General features: G+C 43.2%; 1 protein-coding gene across 1 annotated transcript in view; it reads right to left on the bottom strand.

Annotated features, from left to right (window-relative positions):
* Positions 1 to 6,289: 6,289 nt before the first annotated feature.
* Positions 6,290 to 23,490, bottom strand: part of LOC110509597 (microtubule-associated protein 1B) — a 62,763-nt gene continuing 45,562 nt past the window's right edge. The window contains exons 4-7 of the mRNA XM_021590583.3: positions 15,473 to 15,613; positions 10,241 to 15,224; positions 9,827 to 10,065; positions 6,290 to 9,614 (exon numbers count right to left, since the gene is read on the bottom strand). Coding sequence (XP_021446258.2) covers positions 9,459 to 9,614; positions 9,827 to 10,065; positions 10,241 to 15,224; positions 15,473 to 15,613 — 5,520 coding nt within the window. The 3' untranslated portion in view covers positions 6,290 to 9,458. The remainder of the gene's footprint in view (positions 9,615 to 9,826; positions 10,066 to 10,240; positions 15,225 to 15,472; positions 15,614 to 23,490) is intronic.

Here is a 23,490-nt window from a genome sequence, read left to right as displayed (position 1 = left end):
CTATAATGGAAATATGTCCTCAAACACGAAATGTTAAGTGCTATCTGGCCTCCTTGGGACGTCCATACCGTAACCTTACCTTAAACATTTTACATTTCAACTACAATGGGGTAATGTGGGAGGCGCTATACGGACACTACATCACCAAAAGTATGTGGATACCCCTTCAAATTAGTGGATATGGCTATTTCAGCCACACCTGTTGCTGACAGAGGAGGAGAGTTTACAGTCTAGGCAGACACATAGGTATTTGTAGTTGTCCACGTATTCTAGCTCAGAACCGTCCAGAGTAGTGATGCTAGATGGGTGGGGCGGGTGTGGGCAGCGATCGGTTGAAAAGCATGCATTTGGTTTTGCTAGCGTTTAAGAGCAGTTGGAGGCCACAGAAGGAGTGTTGTATGCCATTGAAGCTCATTTGGAGGTTAGTTAACACAGCGTCCAAAGAAGGGCCAGATGTATACAGAATGGTATCGTCTGCGTAGAGTTGGATCAGGGAATCACCCGCAGCAAGAGCGACATCGTTGATATATACAGAGAAAAGAGTTGGCCAGAGAATTTAACCCTGTGGTACCCCCATAGAGACTGCCAGAGGTCCGGACAACAGGCCCTCCGATTTTGCACACTGAACTCTAACTTCGAAGTAGTTGGTGAACCAGGCGAGGTAGTCATTTGAGAAACCAAGGCTATTGAGTCTGCCGATAAGAATGCGGTGATTGACAGAGTTGAAAGCCTTGGCCAGGTCGATGAAGACGGCTGCACAGTACTGTCTTTTATCGATGGCGGTTATGATATTGTTTAGTACCTTGAGCATGGCTGAGGTGCACCTGTGACCAGCTCGGAAACCGAATTGCACAGCGGAGAAGGTACGGTGGGATTCTAAATGGTCAGTGATCTGTTTATTAACATGGCTTTTAAAGACATTAGAAAGGCAGGGCAGGATGGATATAGGTCTGTAACAGTTTGGGTCTAGAGTGTCACCTCCTTTGAAGAGGGGGGTGACCGCAGCAGCTTTCCAATCTTTAGGGATCTCGGACAAAATGAAAGAGAGGTTGAACAGACTGGTAATAGGGGTTGCAACAATGGCGGTGGATAATTTTAGCCCAGATGATTTGTACGGATCCAGGTTTTGCAGCTCTTTCAAAACATCTGCGATCTGGATTTGGGTGAACGAGAAGCTTTTTTGCTAAAACTATTATTATACTATTGATCAATGACATTTTCAGATCACCCAGTAGTGCTATCTGCAGGGTTAGCTCCAGGTAAATATTGCAGTTCTTCAGCCATTCCTGGACCTGTGACCAAAAACAAGCTACATACAGTATGGACAGTGCCAGAACAAATTATCTAATGATTCTGTCGCTTCGCAGCAAAATCTGCAGAGCTGGGAATGTTGTACATTTTGAATCCGGCGTCGTTTTGCATATCAATCAGTACGTCAAAAATCTCATCCCAACTATTTTGCAATCTTTATTGCATGGCTGTCAATTTGGTCCTTAAATGAAACTGGTATACTTTTGGATTTATCACAATTTTCTTTAACTAATTATGGTCTCTAATATAGGGCCGAAAGACAAGATCCTTACCTTTTCCTCCTCTTCCATTTTTGCGGTAATGCTGCAATTAGTTGGTTGTAATTTTGGTCAGAGCAGATACTGTATGTCCATATGCATGTGTGACATAACTCCAACAGTCCTATTTTTAATATAATTTATGAAGATTATTTTTTTATATATTTATTTTTTATTATCAATTCATTTTTTTAGATTTTAAACACAATATTTGTTGTATTATTTGTTCTGTCTTTTCTGGTGGATTAAATTGAAATTGCAACCAACTTCCTATGGCTTGTTTTAAAAATAGCGATATTTGGGAGATCATTTCCTTTTCAAATAACTGAAAGTGAGAGGTTGTGATCTGAATAAAGGGAAAAAGGCCATTCTTGAACATAGGGTGAGACGTTCTTACTAATTTGTTAGAAGACCAGTTCGGATTTAAGTATAACTTTTGTATGACTAAAGCCTTTAGGGAGAGGTCTAATGCTTTTATATTTAATAATTTCTGCCCTCCGAATTCATATTCATCTAATAAATGGACCTGTGATTTTTCCACAAATAGAAAGGTATTTTGCTTTCCATGGTAGCAAGATCTTATCTGTGTTTGCTAACTTTCTATTAAAATGTATTGGAGTGAGATCATTTCTTTCTTTCGGGATATGTATACCAAGTAAATCCACATCATCATCAGAACATTTTATTGGTAAACTACACGATAATGTAAAAGTTGTATTTTTAGTGATCAAATACATAATATAGTACACGTCATCATTTTGCCGTAATCCAGAGAGGTTAGAAACATTATCTAGATCCTCTATGAGGCTGTGGATGTCACATCCTGATCTGTTTCACCTGTCCATGTGCTTGTCTCCACCCCCTCCTGGTGTTGCTCATCTTCTCCATTATCCCCTGGGTACTTGTGTTCTCTGTTTGTCTGTTGCCAGTTCGTCTTGTTTGTCAAGTCAACCAGCGTTTTGTCTCAGCTTCTGCTTTTCCCCAGTCTCTCTTTTTGAAGCCCTGCTATTATTGTTGGATCTGATTTTAATGCTAAGATTTTGATGGCCATAATAATTAGATATGCCGATAGTGGACAACCTTGTTTTACTCCTCTTGACAGTTTAAAACTTTCTGAGATGTAGCCATTATTTACTATTTTACACCATGATTTTAACACATTTTGTAAGAGATTTTCTAAAATTGAAATGCTCCAGGCATTTATATATAAACTCCAGTTGTAATTTATCAAAGCCTTTCCAAAGTCAGCTATGAATAGCAGGCCTGGTTTCCTAGATTTTTCATTGTGTTCTATTGTTACCAGTACTTGCCTTACATTATCTCCAATGTATGGTCCATGTAAAAAAAACTGTATGATTAGAATGAATAATGTCCGACAATACCTTTTACATTTTATGTGCTATACATTTTGCTCAAATTGTTGCATCACAACACTGAAATGTAAAGGGGCCTCCAATTTTCATGGACTGGATTTTTATATTTCCCACTTGGATCCCGTTTCAGTAATAATTAAATCAGACCTCCTTGTTGAGTGTCTGCTAATCTACCTTTTACATAGGAGTGGTTAAAACATGCTGATAACGGTCCTATGTGTATGTCAAAAAAGGTTGGGTACGCCTCAACTGTTATGCCATCCAGCCCCAGAGTTTTCTCGGACTTAAAGGCTTTAATTGTATCAAGAATTTCCTCCTGTAATTTCTCCTCCACATGAGTCTTTCTGTATGGCTGTTAATTTTACATTATTAATAGAAAATCCATACAATTAGCTTTGGTTAGAGGATATTTTATTTATTTATCTAGGCAAGTCACGTAAGAACAAATTCTTATTTACAATGACGGCCTACCCCAGCCTAACCCTAACAAGGACGATGCTGGGCCATTTGTGCACCGCCCTATGGGACTCCCAATCACAGCCAGTGATTTGTTATTACGGTCTGTAGTGACACCTCTAAAACTGAGACACAGTGCCTTAGACCACTGTGCCACTTGGAAGCCCATAGGTTTAAAGTACTTTGCTTCCTCTTTCAAAATATAATTTGGTGAATTGTGGGTGACTCCGTCATTTGTAACAAGTTTCAGAAAATCATTTTTGGTAGCATTTCTATGATGAAGATACAGAAATATTTTGGGTGCATTTTTCCCCATATTCCATTCAGTTTGCTTCATTTTTTATAACATATTACACTTTATCTTTTTTGAATAAGTTCCTCCATTTCTTTTTGTTTTTCCTGTAACTTATTCTGAGCCTCTATGGTACAGTTTTTATTGCTATCTATCTGTTTTGTTAGACCTTCTACCTTGTTAGTATGGACTCTTTTGACCTAAATTGATTTTGTTTTAGAGATGAGTATTGAATTGCATGGCCTCTAAAGGCACATTTAAAAGTGTCCCAGGAGATTTGCTGTAGCTATGTTATGTTATGAACAATTCTGTTATAAATTCCTCTTCCCTAGTTAATAGGTTTTGATAAAAATGTCCTATATCCTTGCCCACATGGAAATTCAGTAACAGTAATGTATATGCCAATTATCTGATCGTCTGACCGCATTCTATCCATTATAAAAACCTTTTAAACATTTGGTGCCAACGAGAATGACATAAGAAAGAAGTCAAGAACACTGTGTTATCAGTCGGTCGGTCGGTCGGTCGGTCTCTCTCTCTGCATCTCTGTCTTTCGGTCTCTCCCTCTCTCTCTCTGCATCTCTCTCTCTTCCTCTCTCTCTGTCTCCCTCTCTCTCTCTCTTTCTTTCTTTCTTTCTGTCTGAACTCTCCTTCTCTCTCTCCCACACCCATTAATAGACAGTGTGGCCTTGGTGAATGTCCTTGACTAGACACATTCTTCTGACACTCTGACTGCCCCATCCTCTGTGTTGCTAGTCCTCTCCTCCCACATCCTGGCTGGTTTACATCCCTTGCTGGATTATCTGTGACATTGTGGAGCCTGAGTCTCTGATACAGTATGTACTTTTTGTAAGGCCTCCTAGACCTTAAAAAAGCTCTGTTCTTATGCCACTCCTTCTACCTGATGGTTTGAAAAACTTTCTGCATTTACAGTTATTGATCTCATTTAATATTCTGTCTTCATTTTGGAGAATAATAATGATCTTAAATGCAAATATCAGTTACAGTCATTCAGACATACTGCAGGTTTGTCCTGGCTTTTAAAGTGGACAGACACAACCAGCTGACCAATTCACATAGCTTATACAATGGGTCTAGTTTGCAACCCAGACTTTTTCCCCTGACTCTCTGCCAAGTTATTCCACTAACGACGGACTGTTCTTTGATTTATCCCTGTGTGCTCTTCGTCCGGGCGCTGGAAAGTGCCCCGGGGTGGGCCTGTGCCATCATCATTAATAAATAAATGTCCTGGCTGAAACGGTTGGCATGGGCCACCGAGTCGCTCTCTCTGACTCGCTCTCTGTTTACATCCCTGTTAGTGAGCATTTGATCTTTTGTCAAGATAATCCACCTGACAGGTGTGGCATATCAATAAGCTGATTAAACAGCATGATCATTACACAGGTGCACCTTGTGCGGGGACAATAAAAGGCCACTCTAAAATGTGCAGTTTTGTCACAACACAATGACAAATATGTCTCATGCAATTGGCATGCTGACTGTAGGAATGTCCACCAAAGCTGTTGCCAGATAATTTAATGTTAATTTCTCTACCATAAGCAGCCATCAACGTTGTTTTAGAGAATTTGGCAGTACGTCCAACCGGCCTCACAACCGCAGACCACTGTAACCACTCCAGCCCAGAACCTCCACATGTTCTTCACACATCTTCCAGCTTCTTCACCTGCAGGATCGTCAGTGAGGGGAGGGGCTGAGGAGTATTTTTGTCTGTAATAAAGCCCTATTGTGGGGTGAAAACTCATTATGATTGGCTGAGCCAGGCTCCCAAGTGGGTGGGCCTATGCCCTCCTAGGCCCGCCCATGGCTGCCCATCTGCCCAGTAATTTGAAATCCAATGATTAGGGACTAATTTATTTATTTCAGTTGACTGATTTCCTTATATGAACTGTAACTTAGCCAAATCTTTGAAATTGTTACATGTTATTGTATTTTTCAGAATAGATAGCGAGTGACAATGTCTGCACTCAGAATGACCCCATATGGCTACTGGGCTGGACACAGTTAATTAGGGTAATTCCCCATCAGCACTTCTGAGTAATTCATGTCATCTGGAGGAGTTACAAGTGTATGTGTGTGTTCTTGTGAGCGTGAGTGCGTGGTTGTGTCAATCTGGAGGGGTTACAGTGATAACCTTCCCCTGTAACTAGCTCATTAAGCCTCTGTTCCAACCTGTTCCAAACTGAACATGTGTTCTTGTGGCCCAAACAGACAGACACACGCTAACGTGCTGCTGGTAATGATGCTGCCATGGGAAAGGGCACCTTAAAAACTCTATAGACCACCTGCGAGTGCAATGCCCATGGGACAATGTGTGTCTCAAGGCGGGCTGCAGCCTAGACTAGACTAGCACGCCTATCCATCCCAGTGGTTATAACCAGTGTGACAAAAAGGTTGACTTCCTGGGCCTTCAATCTCTCCTCCCTCATCTCCATCTCTCCTCCCTTCTCTCTGTTCCTCACTATTATTCTACAATGTAGATATGAGTAAAAAATAAAATAAAACCTTGAAGGAGTAGGTGTGTCCAAACTTTTGACTGATATTGTACATTCATTCAGGAAAGAAGGACACCAAGACACACGTTCATGATTCTCCACAACATGAGTTTATTGTGGTTCTTTTTGTAGGTTTCCTTTTTAATAGTTGTGCCCTTTACATCAAATGTCCTATAGGAGGGGAGAGGAGATACTGCACGCAAATATCAGAAAAGCACTAAGTAATACTTTCACTTGAAACTAACCGCTACATTAGGTATGAGTTTGGAAAATGAGAGGGAGGATGCAGAGATCACGAGACAATTTTATATCACAAGGCTGCAGACAGTATTAACAATCATCCAAAAGAGAGAAAGATAGAGAGATTACAGGGATTATAGAAAGCAAGGAATACAATAAAGCAGTAGCGTGAGGAAAGGTCAAGAAAGAGTGGTGTGCGTGGTCGGTCGGTCACTATAGTTTGTAGTTGAACGGCAGAATGGTCATGTTTATGGTTAAAGGTTCCTGTTGCAGAGCTGTACAGGACAACTGGATAATTGCGTGGCCATGGAGACAGTAACTAAGTCCCTGCCTCTGGTTGGTTGACTGTACTAATTTGTCTACGTTGTGAGTTTTCACCTAACAGTGACCGTTCGTTCTGAGTAAAGGATGGTTGTATGTTCATGGCATCCAAATAGGCACGGTCATTTGTGGTTGACGTGTGCGGTTGGAGTTTTCTATTGTTCTGTTTATGGCTTCGCGTTACATTTCTTATTATTTGTCCTGGCTTTTAAAGTCTCTCGCTTTTTTGTCTTTCACACCTGGAACTCACACCCAAAACAGTCACTCTCCCTCGTGTTCTACTCTTCTCAAGGCGTATCTATACAGCGCTTTACTTGACTCATAGCGATTTTGGCAGAGGTACTGCCATATATATTTTTCTACAGACCTGTGGTTGGCCGAGGTTCTATACGTCCTCTTTGTGTAGCTACAGGGCCAAGGACTATGATGGAGCAGATTTAAAGACCTTAAAACGGCCAACATAGTCAGAGGATGGGGCTGCTTGTTTCACTTTTCACTCCATGCCATAATGGTGTAGCAGGCAACACCCCAAAGACAACCAACTATTAATGTACCTCCCACTGGGCAAAAACTGGTTGAATCAACATTGTTTCCACAACATTTCAAAAATTAAATTAAATGTGATGACGTTGAATCAATGTGAAAAAATGATTGGATTTGCAAAAAGTAATCAACATAAGCGAATTGACTCTTTTTTACACCCAACTTTTAATCTAAATCTAATCATGTCAACACTTTTTGTTGATTTCATGTTGAATTCACAATAGTTGGACGACTAATCCAAATGTAAATCAAAACTAGACGTTGAACCGACGTCTGTCCCCAGTGGGGCATGTCTTATATTAATTTGCACAGCCTTGCATTGTTATTTTGGCAGTTAAGGGCAGATTTCCCCATCCTTAAAAAGAGAAAAAATACTTGCTATATTTTACATTACTCATGCACATTTCTTTCGGCCAGTCACCCTGCCACAAAGCTATATATAATTATAGTACAGTGTTAAAAAAATAAAAATAAAATAATTCTAAGCTTAGGAACGCTTCACAAGCCGGAACATATTGTGGCACATTCAAGCAGTCGCTAGGGCTCCATTTGTGGTTGACACAAAAGGCTGCAGGACAGACTGAGCAGGAGAGTACAGTACATAGAGTTCTATTGAAATCAGTACAACACAAACGTTAGCAGACCATTTCTGGATCTTTCTGAACGTTACAGATATCATTTTGAAACAGTGCTTTTCAAATTCAATTGGTCAAGAAACATATTTGACATTTGGCCAACAAGTTCTACTTATTTGTAATGCACGTTTGACCTTGCATTAAACAATTCTCCCGCAAAAAGGTCATTATTTTTATACTGAATTGTATACGTTTAAAATGAATAAATAACAACTTTTAAAAACACTGAGATAAAATGTTTAAAATCATGAAGCCCATTATTAACTAATGGGCAAAACAATCAACAATATTTTGCAGAAACAGAATGGATACACAACGAATGGATACATCTTTACTAGAATTGTATTGTTCTCAAAATAGTCGCAATGGAATAAGACAGTTAACATGATCCACAGGCCCCTCAGTGCAGTTGAACTTTAACTTGCTCTATGTATTTCTTCATACTCCATCAATGCAGTGTCAAACGAAACTAGCTCTATACAGATAGAGACAGATATATGATAGTTGGGGACAAACTCGTTTTATTTTATTTTAAGTTTATGCTGCCTTCTATTTGTCCTCAGTGCATCAATCTTTTACATTCAATTCACTTCCTAAGGCAATAACTTAAATGAGTTCTCCTCGATCCTTTGGTGTATGCAGCTGGGTTAAATCAATCTTATATATTAGTTATTTTTATGGACAGAGATGTAATCAGTGGATTGAGACTGCTTGATGACCTATTAAACTATCAACTACCCAATATCTATGTTGTCAGCATGTACCAGAAGAATTTGGACTTTTAAATTGGTAGTCCCAACCTTGAGGATAAATTAATTTCATCATATCTATTTTTTATTATTGTTAGACCTATTTTTCCCCCAGTATGAACAAGTGTATTCTCATGGATTCTTCTATCTATATGTTACTTGATACATATATAATTGGTGCTCATGGGAAAGAGTTTTCTGAATAAATACATCTACGTCAAGAGCACCAATATATACGATGGGACCTTCTCTTCATGTTCTCCACACTGGTTTTAGGTCATATATTTAATACCAGATATTATTATAACATCATTCCTTATTCAAGGTGTTCCACAAAGCTGATGCTAACTTGTGTGAGATAGTTTGTTTGAGTATTGTGGACAATTACATTTGCGGTTGTCATTTCAAACTCAAACATAATTGTAATGTAAGCTATGCATTGTTCATTAATGTTGTTAAAGAGCCTTTGTTTAAATTACGTGTTTACGTGGTTTATACTCTATGTCTACGTCATCCCTCACCCCAACTCAAAGATACCACTAACAACATGATCCACTTGATCACTAGATCTCTCGGTTACTAGATCCTTTGATCAGGAGAGTCCAGAGGGTTGTTCCAATCTAAATTACTACGACCCCTTCCCTCCATCAGTCCCCTCACTCTGAAAGTGCATCTTGGAATGTCAATAGAGTGCACACTCCAGTGAAGGGAGAAATGAAGGGAAGAAGAGACGCATAATTTGGAACGGAACGAGGCCCGGGATCAGGTTCACAGCTCTATCTTGCAGGCGGGGAAGGACTCATCCTGCATGACCACGGTGGAGCTGGAGGCCAGCACCATTATGTTCAGGTCCTGCTGCTTCTCGTGAGTCTCCTGGTACCACTCCCTCATCACCTCTGAGTCATGGGTCGGGATCAGGGTCACCTGCCAACAGGGAAAAGAGGTTAGGGTTTGAATACAATATTTTCAAAAACTCAGAGCTTTGTTTGGTTCCGCTCTAAAAGGCCAATATATACAGGTATATATTATTTTTCCTCTATGTACACTTTTTAAGCCTCGTCTATCGTCTCTATCTTTCTGATACTATGGCATTATAACACAGTTAATTCCGATAGATTTTGACTGTCTCCCTGTACCTGCATGTTGTTTCCCCACGTGGCTTTGCCCTCCAGCAGTGAGTCCAGGACAGCTTTGCTGGGCTCCCGGGCCGTCTGGTCATTGCCACTGACTACATAGTAGGAGGACCTGACCCATTTGAAGAACTCTGCATCCACATTCTTGGCGCTGCAGTGGTTTGGGATGTAAACCAGGTCCATGTATGTGGGAGGGCAGTTGGGTACGGGCATTGCCGCTGCCGCCTTTCCACTACCTGAACCTGAGACAGAGATGTTAGAAAATCAACGTACATCATGGATGAAAGAAATGTGAAACTATACCGAGGCAAATAGCGCTTAAACCTTAAACTAGTTTTTTTTAAATCAGAAAAAGAAGCAAAGGATCTAAACACATGAGCAAGTATGAAAAGATGAGTGATGAGTACCAGGTCTTACCTGATGTGGCACTTTTCACACCCCTTGACGCAGAGGTATTGGTGGCATTTTTGGCATCTTTCCCTTCTCCTGCACTCTTTTTGGGAGAGGCCATTACTTTTGAATCCTTTACTTTTGAGAGCCCAGTCTTTCTGGCCGGAGAGGAGGACTTGGTCTTGGTGAGCTTCTTCTTCTTAGCTTTTTCAACTCCCTCTGCCTTTGAGTCCTTGTCCTTGGTCTGGTTGTTGTCGTCAGGGGGTGGCTTGTCGGCCTCCGGATCCACCATGGTGACATCTGGGTGGGCTGGAGACGGAGCAGAGTCCCTGGGGGCCACGGGAGGAGGATCTGCGTGTCTGTACGTTAGGGTTCTGTCAGTGGGAAGTGTCTCAGAATCATCCTCAGAGTCTATGTTTGCATCTGCGGTAATTGAAGGGCACTCCTCAGTCCCAGGGGGAACATCCGAATCTGTCTGGGACGGGGCAGATTCACTGATGGAGGTTGGTGGAGTCTCTTCACATTGCTTAGCGTGTAGTTTACTGCTGGGGGGTGGAGGTCCTCCATCTGACTTAGCCAGGGGCTTCTCTTCCTCCAGAGGGTTCTCCTCATTCATGAAGTACTCCAGGGGACTGGGGTTTATGAAGGAGGGGGACAGCTCTGTCTTAGGGTGTCGGTATTCACAGGAAGTCACCAAGCATAGGTCAACATCTGTTCTGGAACCAGAAGAAGGGCTCTTCTTGGAGGAGTCTGGATCCTTGGAGCCACCTGCACACTTCTGATAGTCTGAGAGGTTTGAGGAGAGTGGAAGGTAGGATGGGGAGGGAACCTTGGGACTGACAGGTGATTTGGAATCTCCACATTTGAAGGGATTAGTTTCTGCTCCCAGAGACATCTCTGTTTTCTGTGTGAAGCAAACATAGGAGGATGAAGAGGGGATGGCAGGGGATTTGTCCATCTGCTGGGCTAAGACAGGTGACATTTCCCTCATCTGACAAGGTGTAGTGGTCGAGGGGGTGGATTGGGATGCATCTGAAGGGGACACAGAGGTGGCGTGACTTGAGTCATTCTCTTTGAAGAGCATAGGCTTGTCCATAGTGGGTGGGCACTGCTCAGCGGGTCTCAAATCATTGTCCTCTGACGGGCTGTAGTCCACCTCTGTCGGCCCATTCTCCGTGGCGCGCAAGCTGCCTGCATAGGTGTGCTCTGGAGACTGTTTGTTGAAGTCCAGGGCTAATGAGTGGTCAGGGGACTCCTGACCAAATGACATAGTCGAATGTTCCGGGGATTTGGGCTCCTGTACTAGTGTCTTTGATTTGGCCGTCTTTGGTGAGATGTCTGGAGAGATTGACATGGGCCTGGGGCTGTCCCCCTTGGGAGAGATCTCTGCCTCCTGGAAGGGGGTTGGAGTCTGAACCACAGAGACAGACAAGGAGTCCTCCACCTCCGTTGATTGAGGGGAGCCGGCTTCAGCGTGGAGAGCAGGGGAAACGTCATCTGTCGTAGGCTCTGGGAATGAGCTGGTGGCCAGTGAGGTGGTGGAAGCCGAGGCGACGTGTGAAAAAGTGTCCTCTGCTACAGCCTCATCAACAGGGCTGCCCGATTTATCAGACGTGGTTCCCTCTGAGATCGACATTTTACTCTCCTCTTTGAAACCTGCGAAGGGGTTTGTGGATGAGACTGAGTTACTGTCTCTAGCTCCATTTTTCTTCTCATCTTGACTCAAGTGTATTGTTAACATTTGATCTAAATCAAAGTGTGTCTTTCCTCTTACTGGTGGTGGGCTCTTCATTGGGGAGAGCACCTTCTCTACAGGTGAGGTGTGGTCTGGAATTGGGTCATCCATGGGGCTGACCCTGATGGAATCCTCTTTGTCACCCGTAACCTCTACGATTACAGGACCATGGTCATTTGCAGGTGATATAGAGCCATACTTATCATCCACAGGAGACTGAAAGTAAGGTGTGTGACCAGAGGAATGAGGTGAGGTGGTTCCTTCCAATGTCTTGTCATCGGGGCTGGTGGAAGACCCTGCTGCTGCCTTTGATGATCCTGAAAGTGTTGTGCACAGCTCAATTGGTACAGCGAATCCAGAGGGGTATGAGTCAAAGGTTCCTTTAGGAGCTGAAGGGGAGCGTATGAGAGGAGAAGTAGTGGAGAGTGCAGAGCTGAGTCTTGCCGAATCAAGACCAAATTTGTCTGACTTGAATCCTTCCTCTTTGTCCTCTTCCAGTGACGATGGTGGAGATATTGTGGACGCAGAAGCGTGGTAGTCCCTGCCTTCAGTGGCATTACTCTTTGAATGGTCTGACTCTGGGCCGTCCTGTAGCGGAGACAGCCTCTTCCTCTCAAAGTCTCCTAACGTGGTTCCTCCAAACCTGGCCATGTCCTGAGAGGGAGAATCCTCTGTCTCATCGTTAGTGGTTTCATCACTCATAATGTCCCTTGGAGTGGACATTTCATCCATTGGAGTAGGCACACTGGAGATCTCAATAGTTGACTGGGTGTGGCCAGATGTAGCAGTGTATGCCTCGTCTCGGTTCTCATCATCTGAGGCTATTTCGTCTTCGTCGGAGCCAGCTGGAAGGGTCTCATCATGAATAGATGCAGCCGGAGAGAGAGGCTCAGATGTTATGTGAGGGTGTGTCACAGACAGACCCAGCTTCTGTACTTCTCTTTCATTTCTGTTATGATCTCTTACATATTGGTCTGCATCCGCACCCTCATCCTCAGAGTCCTTGTCTTCACTATCCTCAGCATGCTTGTCCATTTCCCTTCTCATTGGCTCATGGACCTCTTCTGTCTCTCCCTTCTTTTCATAATCTAGCCCAGTTCCCTCATCTTCAAACTTCTCACTGCCGCTGCCACTCAACTTGCCTTTATGCTCCTGTTCCTCTGGGGTCTCCCTGCTTTCTCCTTCATGCTCAGTGGTTGTGATCCCCTCATCCAGAGACTCTTCTGCTTCAGGAGACTCCTTAGAGTGCAGGAGGGCCTCTCTGTGGACCACCACCGGCTCTTCCTCCTGAACGATCTCCTCTTCTTTGAGCTCCTCAAAGTCCTTGGTGAGGTCCTCTGGAGAAGACATTGTGGCTCTTTCTGTCTCAAGGACCTCCGCAGCACAAGTGGCAGCTACCACTCCTGCTGTGACAGCTGCAGCTCCTGCAGCAGCAGATTTAGCATCCGTGGCTTTGGTGTCCTTCTTGGTGACCTTTGGTTTCCCCTTGGACTTAAAAGGGCTTCCAAAGTCTTTCTTTGTAGTGTCATCTTTTTTCAGAGGTTTTGGTTTTGGTGCAAGTTTTTTCCCTTCACCTAATGCAGATGAAGCATTTTTTACATCCTTGGATGGCTTCTTTATGTCTTTCTTTAGATCTTCTTTCTTTTGCTCCTTTTTCTCTTCCTTCCTTACCTTCATTGGGGAATCTCTCCTGAAATCTTTGTCTTTCTTTAAAATGTGTTTCTTTACCTCTTCTTTGTTTACCTTCTGTTCCTTTTTGGGTGTTTCTTGTTTCTGTTCCTTTTTGGGTGTTTCCTCCTTTTTAGATGTTAGCTTCTCATCTTCCTTCGCTACTTCTTTGTTTACCTCCTTTTCATCATTTTTCTTTTCTACAGACTTCCTGGGTTCTTTCTTGATAATCTTCTCCTTAAGAGCTTTTGGTTTAATTTCAGGCTTCTTCTTTTCTGGAGTTTCATGTGTCGGCTCTGCTTTAGCCTTCACTTCTTTTTCCGGTGCCTTCGCTTTCTCCTTTTTCACCAAAGGTTTCTCTTTTTTCTCAAATTTTTGGATCTTTTCTCGAGCTGATTCTGCGTCTGTCTTTGCCTTCTCTGGAGCTTCCTCCTTTGACTCCTTCTTGAAACTTTTGCTTGGTGATGGCCTTGAGACTGACTTCAGACTCTCCCTGCTGTCAGTTTTATGTTTCAACTTTGCCTGCTTCAAGGCTGGAGCCAAGTTAGAAGATAGCTCTTTCTGAGTGACAACTGGTTGCTTCAAAAAGTCCAAGTGTTTTAGTTTTTCCAAACCTTCAAGAATGTGATACTGAGTGGCATTTCCAGGGAAAAGAACTCGCACTATCTTCTCTGAAGGGTTTGATGGGTGCCACACGATCAATGAAGATATTGAGGTCATGTAAGAGATTGGGAGCTCTGATTCTTTTCCATTGGGCAGAAGAACAGAGGCTTTGTCTTTCTCACTACCTGTCCACTGCTTCATAAAGTGCTGCAGGTCCTTGCTGGTATTTGATGGGCTAAGCACATACATCTCAAGCTTCCCCACACCCATCTTCTGAAACAGAATGATGGGTTCGATTGTGTTCCCGACCGGCCTCTGCAGAGGCTCGGGCCTCAGATTCAGCTTGCTCAGGTAATGGAGAGTTTGTGCCACCTCTTCAATGTTTCTCCTCACCCTGAAGTTGGGTTCAGCAGGCTTCCCTATATTCTCAGGAATGTTCAAGAACACAACTCCAATGTCTGGGGATATGAGGTTCTTCACCCAGTCGCCGGTAGCTTGGGATCCATGGGACTGCTCTTCCTCCAGCTCAGCCATCTTCCTCTGGAGCATGCTGTTGATGCCAGGCAGGTTGTCATCCCCGATGTGGGTCAGGAGGATGGAGTCTACCCGGTCTAGGTGTCTCACCAGCTTCCAGAAGCAGGACTTACGGTCGGAGCCCCCGTTGATAAGCATGTTGAACCCATTCACCGCAAAGAGGGCTGAGTCGCCGCGGCCGCCGGGGAAGATGTAGCAGCATGGTTTTGAGAGCTTCAGGAAACCACCAGAGGTTGGTGGCTCCAACATGTCAAATGGCGATGGGATTTCTACTGACTCCGACAGGTATTCTGTGAACTCTGAGAGACCTTCCATCTCTGGGAGTATCAAGGGTGAGTTGAGCTTCATGTTGATGAAATCTTGTAGGTTGTGTTTGTCCAGGTTTGAATTTTTCCAGTCGCCTTGCTCAGGGCAGTAGAGGGCTAGGCTTGCTTTGTTTGCTGGGTGAATAGTGATGAGCAATTCACCAATCTGGGGAAGAGAGAGATATTTCCAGACTTGAGATAAAAATCATGACTGTTTGATCAAACAGAATATATTTATTAACACAATTATGACAGATAACAGATGACAAATGTATTGTATTGTTTCGGATGTATTGATGAGGGTTGCTCATTGATAGGTCAGTAAACTTCAGCAGATTAAGCATTGTATTACAAACTATACAATTATAATTGTATAGTAATTGTTTAGCAAACAATTTGCTCAATTTGTCTCACCTCGGGGTCTGTGAATATATCTATGAAGTTTAAGAAAGAGAATGAGCCGGACTGCAGAATCAGCTCTCCTGTGTCTTCAAAGCATTGTCCTGAAAGCACCAGCAGCTTGTGTCTGGCTGTGTCTGAGATCATTTGACAAACCTAGGCAGAAAAAAGGCATCAAACATGTCAGAAAGACATATGTTTCATTGGAGTTTCAGTGCAATTGTGACATGAATCTCTTTTGCAATCATAGTTTATGCTACCGCCAAAAACAGGAATAAATACAAGAAGGCCCACTATGACTTCTGCAGAGTCAAACTAGCAAAAGGACAATATAGGAAAAATGTGAAGTCATATTACACAGGCTCTGACGCCGGAGGCATGTGGCAGGGGCTACAATCCATTACGGATTGCAAGGAAGACCCAAACGTGATCTGCCCAACAATGCCTATCTACCAGACAAACTAAATGCATTTAATTTGGAGCCGGGCCATCACCGACCCAGAGGATTGGGTGATCTCGCTCTCCGAGGCTGACGTGAGAAGGGTCTTTAATCAGGTCAACACCTGCAAGGCCGCGGGCCCCGACAGTATTCCAGGGTGCATTCTCAGAGCATGCGCAAAACAGCTTGCAGGCATATTCATGGTAATTTTCAACCTCTCCTTGTCCTAGTCTGTAATCCCCATGTTTTAAGATGGCCACAATCATTCCTGTTCCTAAGAACTCTAAGGCTTCATGCCACAATGAATACCACCCTGTAGCACTCACTTCTGTAATCAAGTGCTTTGAGAGGCTGGTTATGACACACATTAACTCCTCCATTCCAGCCACACTAGACCCACTCCAATTTGCATACCGCCACAACAAATCCATAGACGGCACAATCTCAATTGCACTCCACACTGCCCTCACCCATCTAGATAAGAGGAATACCTATGTGAGAATGCTGTTCCTTGACTACAGCTCAGCGTTCAACACCATTGTCCCCTCCAAGCTCGGCACCAAGCTTTGGACTCTGGGTCTGAACACCTCCCTCTGCAACTGGATCCTGGACTTCCTGACGGGCTGACCCCAGGTGGTGAGGGTAGGCAACATCAACTCCACCACGTTGACCCTTAACACAGGGGCCCCCACTGTTCACCCACAACTGTGTGGCCACGCACAACTCCAAAACCATTATCAAGTTCGCTGACGACACGAAGTTGGTAGACCTGATCACCGGCAACGATGAGTCAGCCTACAGGGAGGAGGTCAGTGACCTTGCAGTGTGGTGCCGGAGCAACAACCTCTCCCTCAACATCAGCAAGACCAAGGAGCTGACCTTGGACTACAGGAAATGGTGGGGCGAGCATGCCCCATCCACATTGAAGGGGCGTCAGTGGAGCAGGTAGACAGCTTCAACTTCCTTGATGTCCAAATCACTAAAGACTTAAAATGGTCAAAACACACACGCACAGTCATGAAGAAGACTTGAAAAAGTTTGTCATGGGACCTCAAATCCTGAAAAGTTTCTACAGCTGTACCTTGAGAGTACATTGACTGGTTGCATCACTGCTTGGTATGGCAATAACACTGCCCTCAATCGCATGGCACTACAGAGGATTGTGCGGACAGCCTAGTACATCACTAGGGCTGTGCTCCCTGCCATCCAGGACCTCTATATCAGGTGGTGTGAAAAGACGGCCCGGAAAATCGTCAAAGACTCCAACCACAAGCCATGGACTATTTTCTCTGCTGCTGCATGGCAAGAGGTACCAGTGCATCAACTCTGACACCAACAGGCTCTTGAACAGCTTCTATCCCCAAGCAATACGACTGACGGACAGGACATGTCCCCCAAATTCTGAAATTGCATTTTTGTCCTCCTCAGTTTTATCATTGGAATGTCATACAAAACAAGGCAGCGGTGGGGTAGGCTGTTTATCCAACTGGATTTAGGGCCACTCTCACAGCGGGCTGATGGGCTGTGTGAAGGCAAAACTTCTGGAAGGCTGGCTGCACCAGCACGGGAGAGTTGAGCATAGTTCAGTGTATGTGTTGCGCTCGTTCACCGGCTTGTAAAATAAATAGAAACTGGCTACTCTTTAGTTGACTGATGTAGCTGGCAAGGTAACTGCTGTTTAACTAAACAGAAAAAAAACTAAACTAGTGTTTATTCGCAGTGCTGAGCTAGTATTGTAACCTGCAAGTAAAGTTAGCTAATGTTTCATACCCTCTCGACTGAGGTGAATAAATAGGTGAATGAATAAGCTATGCTAGTGAGTAGCTATCACAGCCTGATCAACTCTAGCCTCTAGTTATCTGTCAGATAGTAATAATAGCCACCTCATATTGCTATCTAACAGCAGATGTTTGTATGGACATGTTTTGTAGCCTTTGTTTTGTCACATTTCAGAAGTAAATGAACTTGGCAAGCTTTCGCCAGTTGATGTACCATTAGAGAGAGCGCTGGCTAAAAGTTGGCTTACATTAGCTATTATTTCTGCCTCAATCAAACTAAACCTGAATCAAACGATGAAACTAGAAGCCAAATTATTGAAGATTGATATTCTGACCTTTTAATCAGTGCAATGTGATTTGTATTAGTCAGTATATAAAATGTGCGTTGTTGATCTGTCAGTTTCCCAAGCTAATTCCCTACTTTTCACAATGGCACAGTAATAAACAGCAATAACATTACAGGCTTCACTGTCATGGTGCACAGTAGAGGTCACGCCCACACCTGCTGGCTTTCTGTCCGACTGTCACGTTCGTTGGAATGATGAGACCAAGGTGCAGCGTGGTATGCGTACATTCTCTATTTATTATATGAGCGCCGAACAAAAACAATAAAGAACACCCGAACCGTGCCGCTACTGAAGTGCACAACGACAACTTACTGTAGACAAGAACCCACAAACACCAAAGGGAAATGGCTACTTAAACATGATCCCCAATCAGAGACAACGATAAACAGCTGCCTCTGATTGGGAACCATATCAGGCCACCATAAACATACAAATACCTAGACCTACAAAACCCTAGACATACAAAAACACTAGACAATACAAAACTCCTAGACAATACAAAACCCCTAGACAATACAAAACTAGCGTATCCACCCTAGTATCCACCAAAATAAAAAAATATCTGAGATATCTCAGATCAGGGCGTGACACCGACTCCCACCTGCAACCGCAAGAACTGGTCCCAAACCCAACCGCAGTCCCACAATGTTATTTTAGGTGTACACTACCGTTCAAAAGTTTGGGGTCACTTAGAAATGTCCTTGTTTTTGAAAGAAAAGCACATTTTTTGTCCATTGAAAATAACACAGTATAGACATTGTTAATGTTTTAAATGACTATTGTAGCTGGAAACGGCATATTTTTTATGGAATATCTACATAGGCATACAGAGGCCCATTTTCAGCAAACATCACTCCTGTGTTCCAATGGCACGTAGTGTTAGCTAATCCCAATGTATCATTTTAAAGGGCTAATTGATCATTAGAAAACCCTTTTGCAATTATGTTAGCACAGGTGAAAACTGTTGTTCTGATTAAAGAAGCAATAAAACTGGCCTTCTTTAGACTAGTTGAGTATCTGGAGCATCAGCATTTCAGGCTCAAAATGTCCAGAAACAAATAACTTTCTTCTGGAACTCATCAGTCTATTCTTGTTCTGAGAAATGAAGGCTATTCCATGCGAGAAATTGCCAAAAAACTGAAGATCCCGTACAACGATGTGTACTACTCCTTTCACAGAACAGCGCAAACTAGCTCTAACCAGAATAGAAAGAGGAGATGGTGACAAGGGTCCCAGCAGGATCAGATGGTGATAGGGGTCCCAGCAGGGTCAGACAGCCAGGGAAGACCAGTGTACGGAGCTCAAGTGAATTTTCCATTATATTCAGTGAATGATACAAAGTTCCATCTTGAATTGATGGGTACAGTAGCAGTTTAAGATTAAAGTTACAGCCTGGGACCTGGGAATAATGGTCATTTCAATTATTGAACCATTGATTACATTCATGGATAATACACTGTTCAAAAAATAAAGGGAACACTAAAATAACACATCCTAGATCTGAATGAATGAAATATTCTTATTAAATACTTTTTTCTTTACACAGTTGAATGTGCTGACAACAAAATCACACAAATTATAAATGGAAATCACATTTATCAACCCATGGAGGTCTGGATTTGGAGTCACACTCAAAATTAAAGTGGAAAACCACACTACAGGCTGATCCAACTTTGATGTAATGTTCTTAAAACAAGTCAAAATGAGGCTCAGTAGAGTGTGTGGCCTCCACGTGCCTGTATGACCTCCCTACAACGCCTGGGCATGCTCCTGATGAGGTGGCGGATGGTCTCCAGAGGGATCTCCTCCCAGACCTGGACTAAAGCATCCGCCAACTCCTGGACAGTCTGTGGTGCATGGAGCGAGACATGATGTCCCAGATGTGCTCAATTGGATTCAGGTCTGGGGAACAGGCGGGCCAGTCCATAGCATCAACGCCTTCCTCTTGCAGGAACTATTGACACACTCCAGCCACATGAGGTCTAGCATTGTCTTGCATTAGGAGGAACCCAGGGCCAACCACACCAGCATATGGTCTCCCAAGGGGCCTGAGGAGCTCATCTCGGTACCAAATGGCAGTCAGGCTACCTCTGGCGAGCACATGGAGGCCCCCCAAAGAAATGCCACCCCACACCATGACTGACCCACCGCCAAACCGGTCATGCTGGAGGATGTTGCAGGCAGCAGAACGTTCTCCACGGCGTCTCCAGACTCTGTCACGTCTGTCACATGTGCTCAGTGTGAATCAGGTTCTCTCTGGCAAATGCCAAACGTCCTGCACGGTGTTGGGCTGTAAGCACAACCCCCACCTGTGGACGTCGGGCCCTCATACCACCCTCATGGAGTCTGTGTCTGACCATTTGAGCAGACACATGCACATTTGTGGCCTGCTGGAGGTCATTTTGCAGGGCTCTGGCAGTGCTCCTCCTGCTCCTCCTTGCACAAAGGCGGAGGTAGCGGTCCTGCTGCTGGGTTGTTGCCCTCCTACGGCCTCCTCCACATCTCCTGATGTACTGGCCTGTCTCCTGGTAGCGCCTCCATGCTCTGGACACGCTGACAGACACAGCAAACCTTCTTGCCACAGCTCGCATTGATGTGCCATCCTGGATGAGCTGCACTACCTGAGCCACTTGTGTGGGTTGTAGACTCCGTCTCAAGCTACCACTAGAGTGAAAGCACCGCCAGCATTCAAAAGTGACCAAAACATCAGCCAGGAAGCATAGGAACTGAGAAGTGGTCTGTGGTCCCCACCTGCAGAACCACTCCTTTATTGGGGGTGTCTTGCTAATTGCCTATAATTTCCACCTGTTGTCTATTCCATTTGCACAACAGCATGTGAAATTTATTGTCAATCAGTGTTGCTTCCTAAGTGGACAGTTTGATTTCACAGAAGTGTGATTGACTTGGAGTTACATTGTGTTGTTTAAGTGTTCCCTTTATTTTTTTGAGCAGTGTATAATGTATAAATGTACACAAAGGTAATTCTTTGTCATGCCTCATTTTAGTAGGATCAGATGGTGACAGGGGTCTCAGCAGAGTCAGGCAGCCAGGGAAGACCAGTCTGTGAGGTGATTTTTTGCAGATACAATACTTTATTCTCTCTATACAGCAATCACTGTACAAGCCAGATGCTATTTTAAGGCAGTCTGACAAACCTCTAAAGTTGATTTCCAAATGGTATTAAGGGTTGATAGAGATTTTTCCCGATGACACAAAACATGTCAAACAAAAATTGTGAGGAAGACCTGGGAGACGCTATTGATGATGATGAACGTAGAATGCCCAGTCATGTTCATATAATTTCAGACATAAATTACTGCAGTTTAAGACCAACCATTGAATGTACAATATGCCAGTGAAACTGAATATCATGCACTCAGAAATTGTATTATTCTGCTGGAAGTGTATAACACAAATGGGGACATATTTGCATATGTTGTGGTCTTGAAGGCTGGCTCAATTCTTTAATCTCAGCATGTCTACAGATTCTCCCTTCTCCCTATTTTTGTTTGCATGGAAATGTTGATACTGGAGACTGTTGTCAGAAGAAACTGTGTGACCTATCATTTATGAACTGTCTGTACTGGCAAAGGTTTTAGAAAACCTGATGAACTCACAGTTGAAAGACTTTCTTTGTAGTAACTCAGTTTCTATCTCCATTTCAGTCGGGTTTTCAAAGAATTACCTTGGTGTACATTTATACATTATATTATCCAAGAGAACCCTCAATGGGTTTTACCTCGTTAAATAAAGGTTAAATGAAAAAAAGATATATACAAAATTAATTGGAAGGTTGGTTATCCACCCACAATGTATGGAAGAAATGTCAAGTTATGTACAGTATCACTAGATTTGTTTTAAGATTAAGGGTATACTGTGCAACTTTCATAAGGTCTGGATGTCATATATGGAATACTGTATGACAAAAGGAGTCTATATTGAAAACATGCCCACGTCAGGGGAGATTTAGGCAATTCCTAGTTGCTGGGCTGCTCAGTCCTGGCCCTGGGGGTCTGCTGTACTGCTGTCACTCTGGCTTAGCATACCTGAAACCAATAATGAATGTTTCACTAAGATTCTAAAGCTGAGTGGGGTGTGTTAGGTTGGGGCGCTACGTGGACTCCTAGGGGCAGGACGGGGTGACCCAGCTATATTGTGTGCAAGTTATATTAGGCCTATGATATGAATTATATGGTGGGTGTACTGTTTTAAAGACAATCAAAAGTTGTATTTGAACTTTATTTGTAAGAGTTGTTCATTTGTTAGGCTATTGGTGTGCAACACAATATTGATTAATGTATTATCATGGATCGAGTTTAGTCTTATCAATCACTTAAACATATTTAATGATCTCTTACCTAGCTTGATGACTGTGGGCATTTTTGCTTACTTTTTGTTGTTCTAAATAGAGATGGCTAGAAGGGCCATGGGTCATATTATATTGTGTAGACATGCAGGAAATGTTCTTTAGATTTCCCACCAAAATGGGATGACCCCCAGACACCCTGCCAAGTTATGTCCCCCTCTGCAAATAGCACTGCTGGGTGATTTACAGCTTCTAACCCCAAGCCATAAGACGGCTGAACAATTACCTGGACTAACCTGTACCCCGGCACATTGACTCGGTACCGGTACCCCCTGTATATAGCCTCTTTATTGTTATTTTATTGTGTTACTTTTTTATTAAAAAGTCATAGTCAATAGATCAATAATATAATACTCTTAGAAAGAAAAAAATGACATGTACAATATGTAGAATCTATGAGAATAGAAAGGTTCGGAACTTTTGTGAAACATCACAGCACAGTTCAAAAATATTTGTCAAATAGAAATCAAAACTGGATGGTGTTCAGAGACAGATGGGAGGAGTTGAGTTGAGCTGAAGGATGGGACTAAAAACAAACAAAACATAACTATTGTAAAATATACTGGGTTCGTAGAAAATGTACGGTGCATTCGGAAAGTATTCAGACCCCTTCCCCTTTTCCAAATTGGTTTATGTTAAAGCCTTACTCTAAAATGAATTAAATATTTTTTTCCCTCCTCAATACCCTACAATGACAAAGCGAAAACAGGTTTTCGAAATTTTGCAAATGTATTCAAAATAAAAAACAGAAATACCTTAGTTGCATAAGTATTCAGACCCTTTGCAATGAGACTCTAAATTCAGCTCAGGTGCATCCTGTTTCCATTGATAATCCTTGAGATGTGTCTACAAGTGGACTGGAGTCCACCTGTGGTAAATACAATTGATTGGACATGATTTGGAAAGGCACACACCTGTCTGTATAAGGTCCCAGAGTTGAAAGTGCATGTCAGAGCAAAAACAACCAAGCCATCAGGTTGAAGGAATTGTCCATAGAGCTCAGAGACAGGATTGTGTCGAGGCACAGGTCAGGGGAAACTGAGCAATCGGGGGAGGAGGGCCTTAGTCAGGGAGGTGACCAAGAACCCGATGGTCACTCTGAA

The sequence above is a fragment of the Oncorhynchus mykiss genome, chromosome 29 (genome assembly GCF_057628025.1).
Source record: "Oncorhynchus mykiss isolate SJ-2025 chromosome 29, ASM5762802v1, whole genome shotgun sequence".
Classification (NCBI taxonomy): Eukaryota; Metazoa; Chordata; class Actinopteri; order Salmoniformes; family Salmonidae; genus Oncorhynchus; species Oncorhynchus mykiss.
The sequence above is the reverse complement of the archived record's forward strand: the minus strand, read 5'-3'. Positions and strand labels throughout refer to the sequence as shown.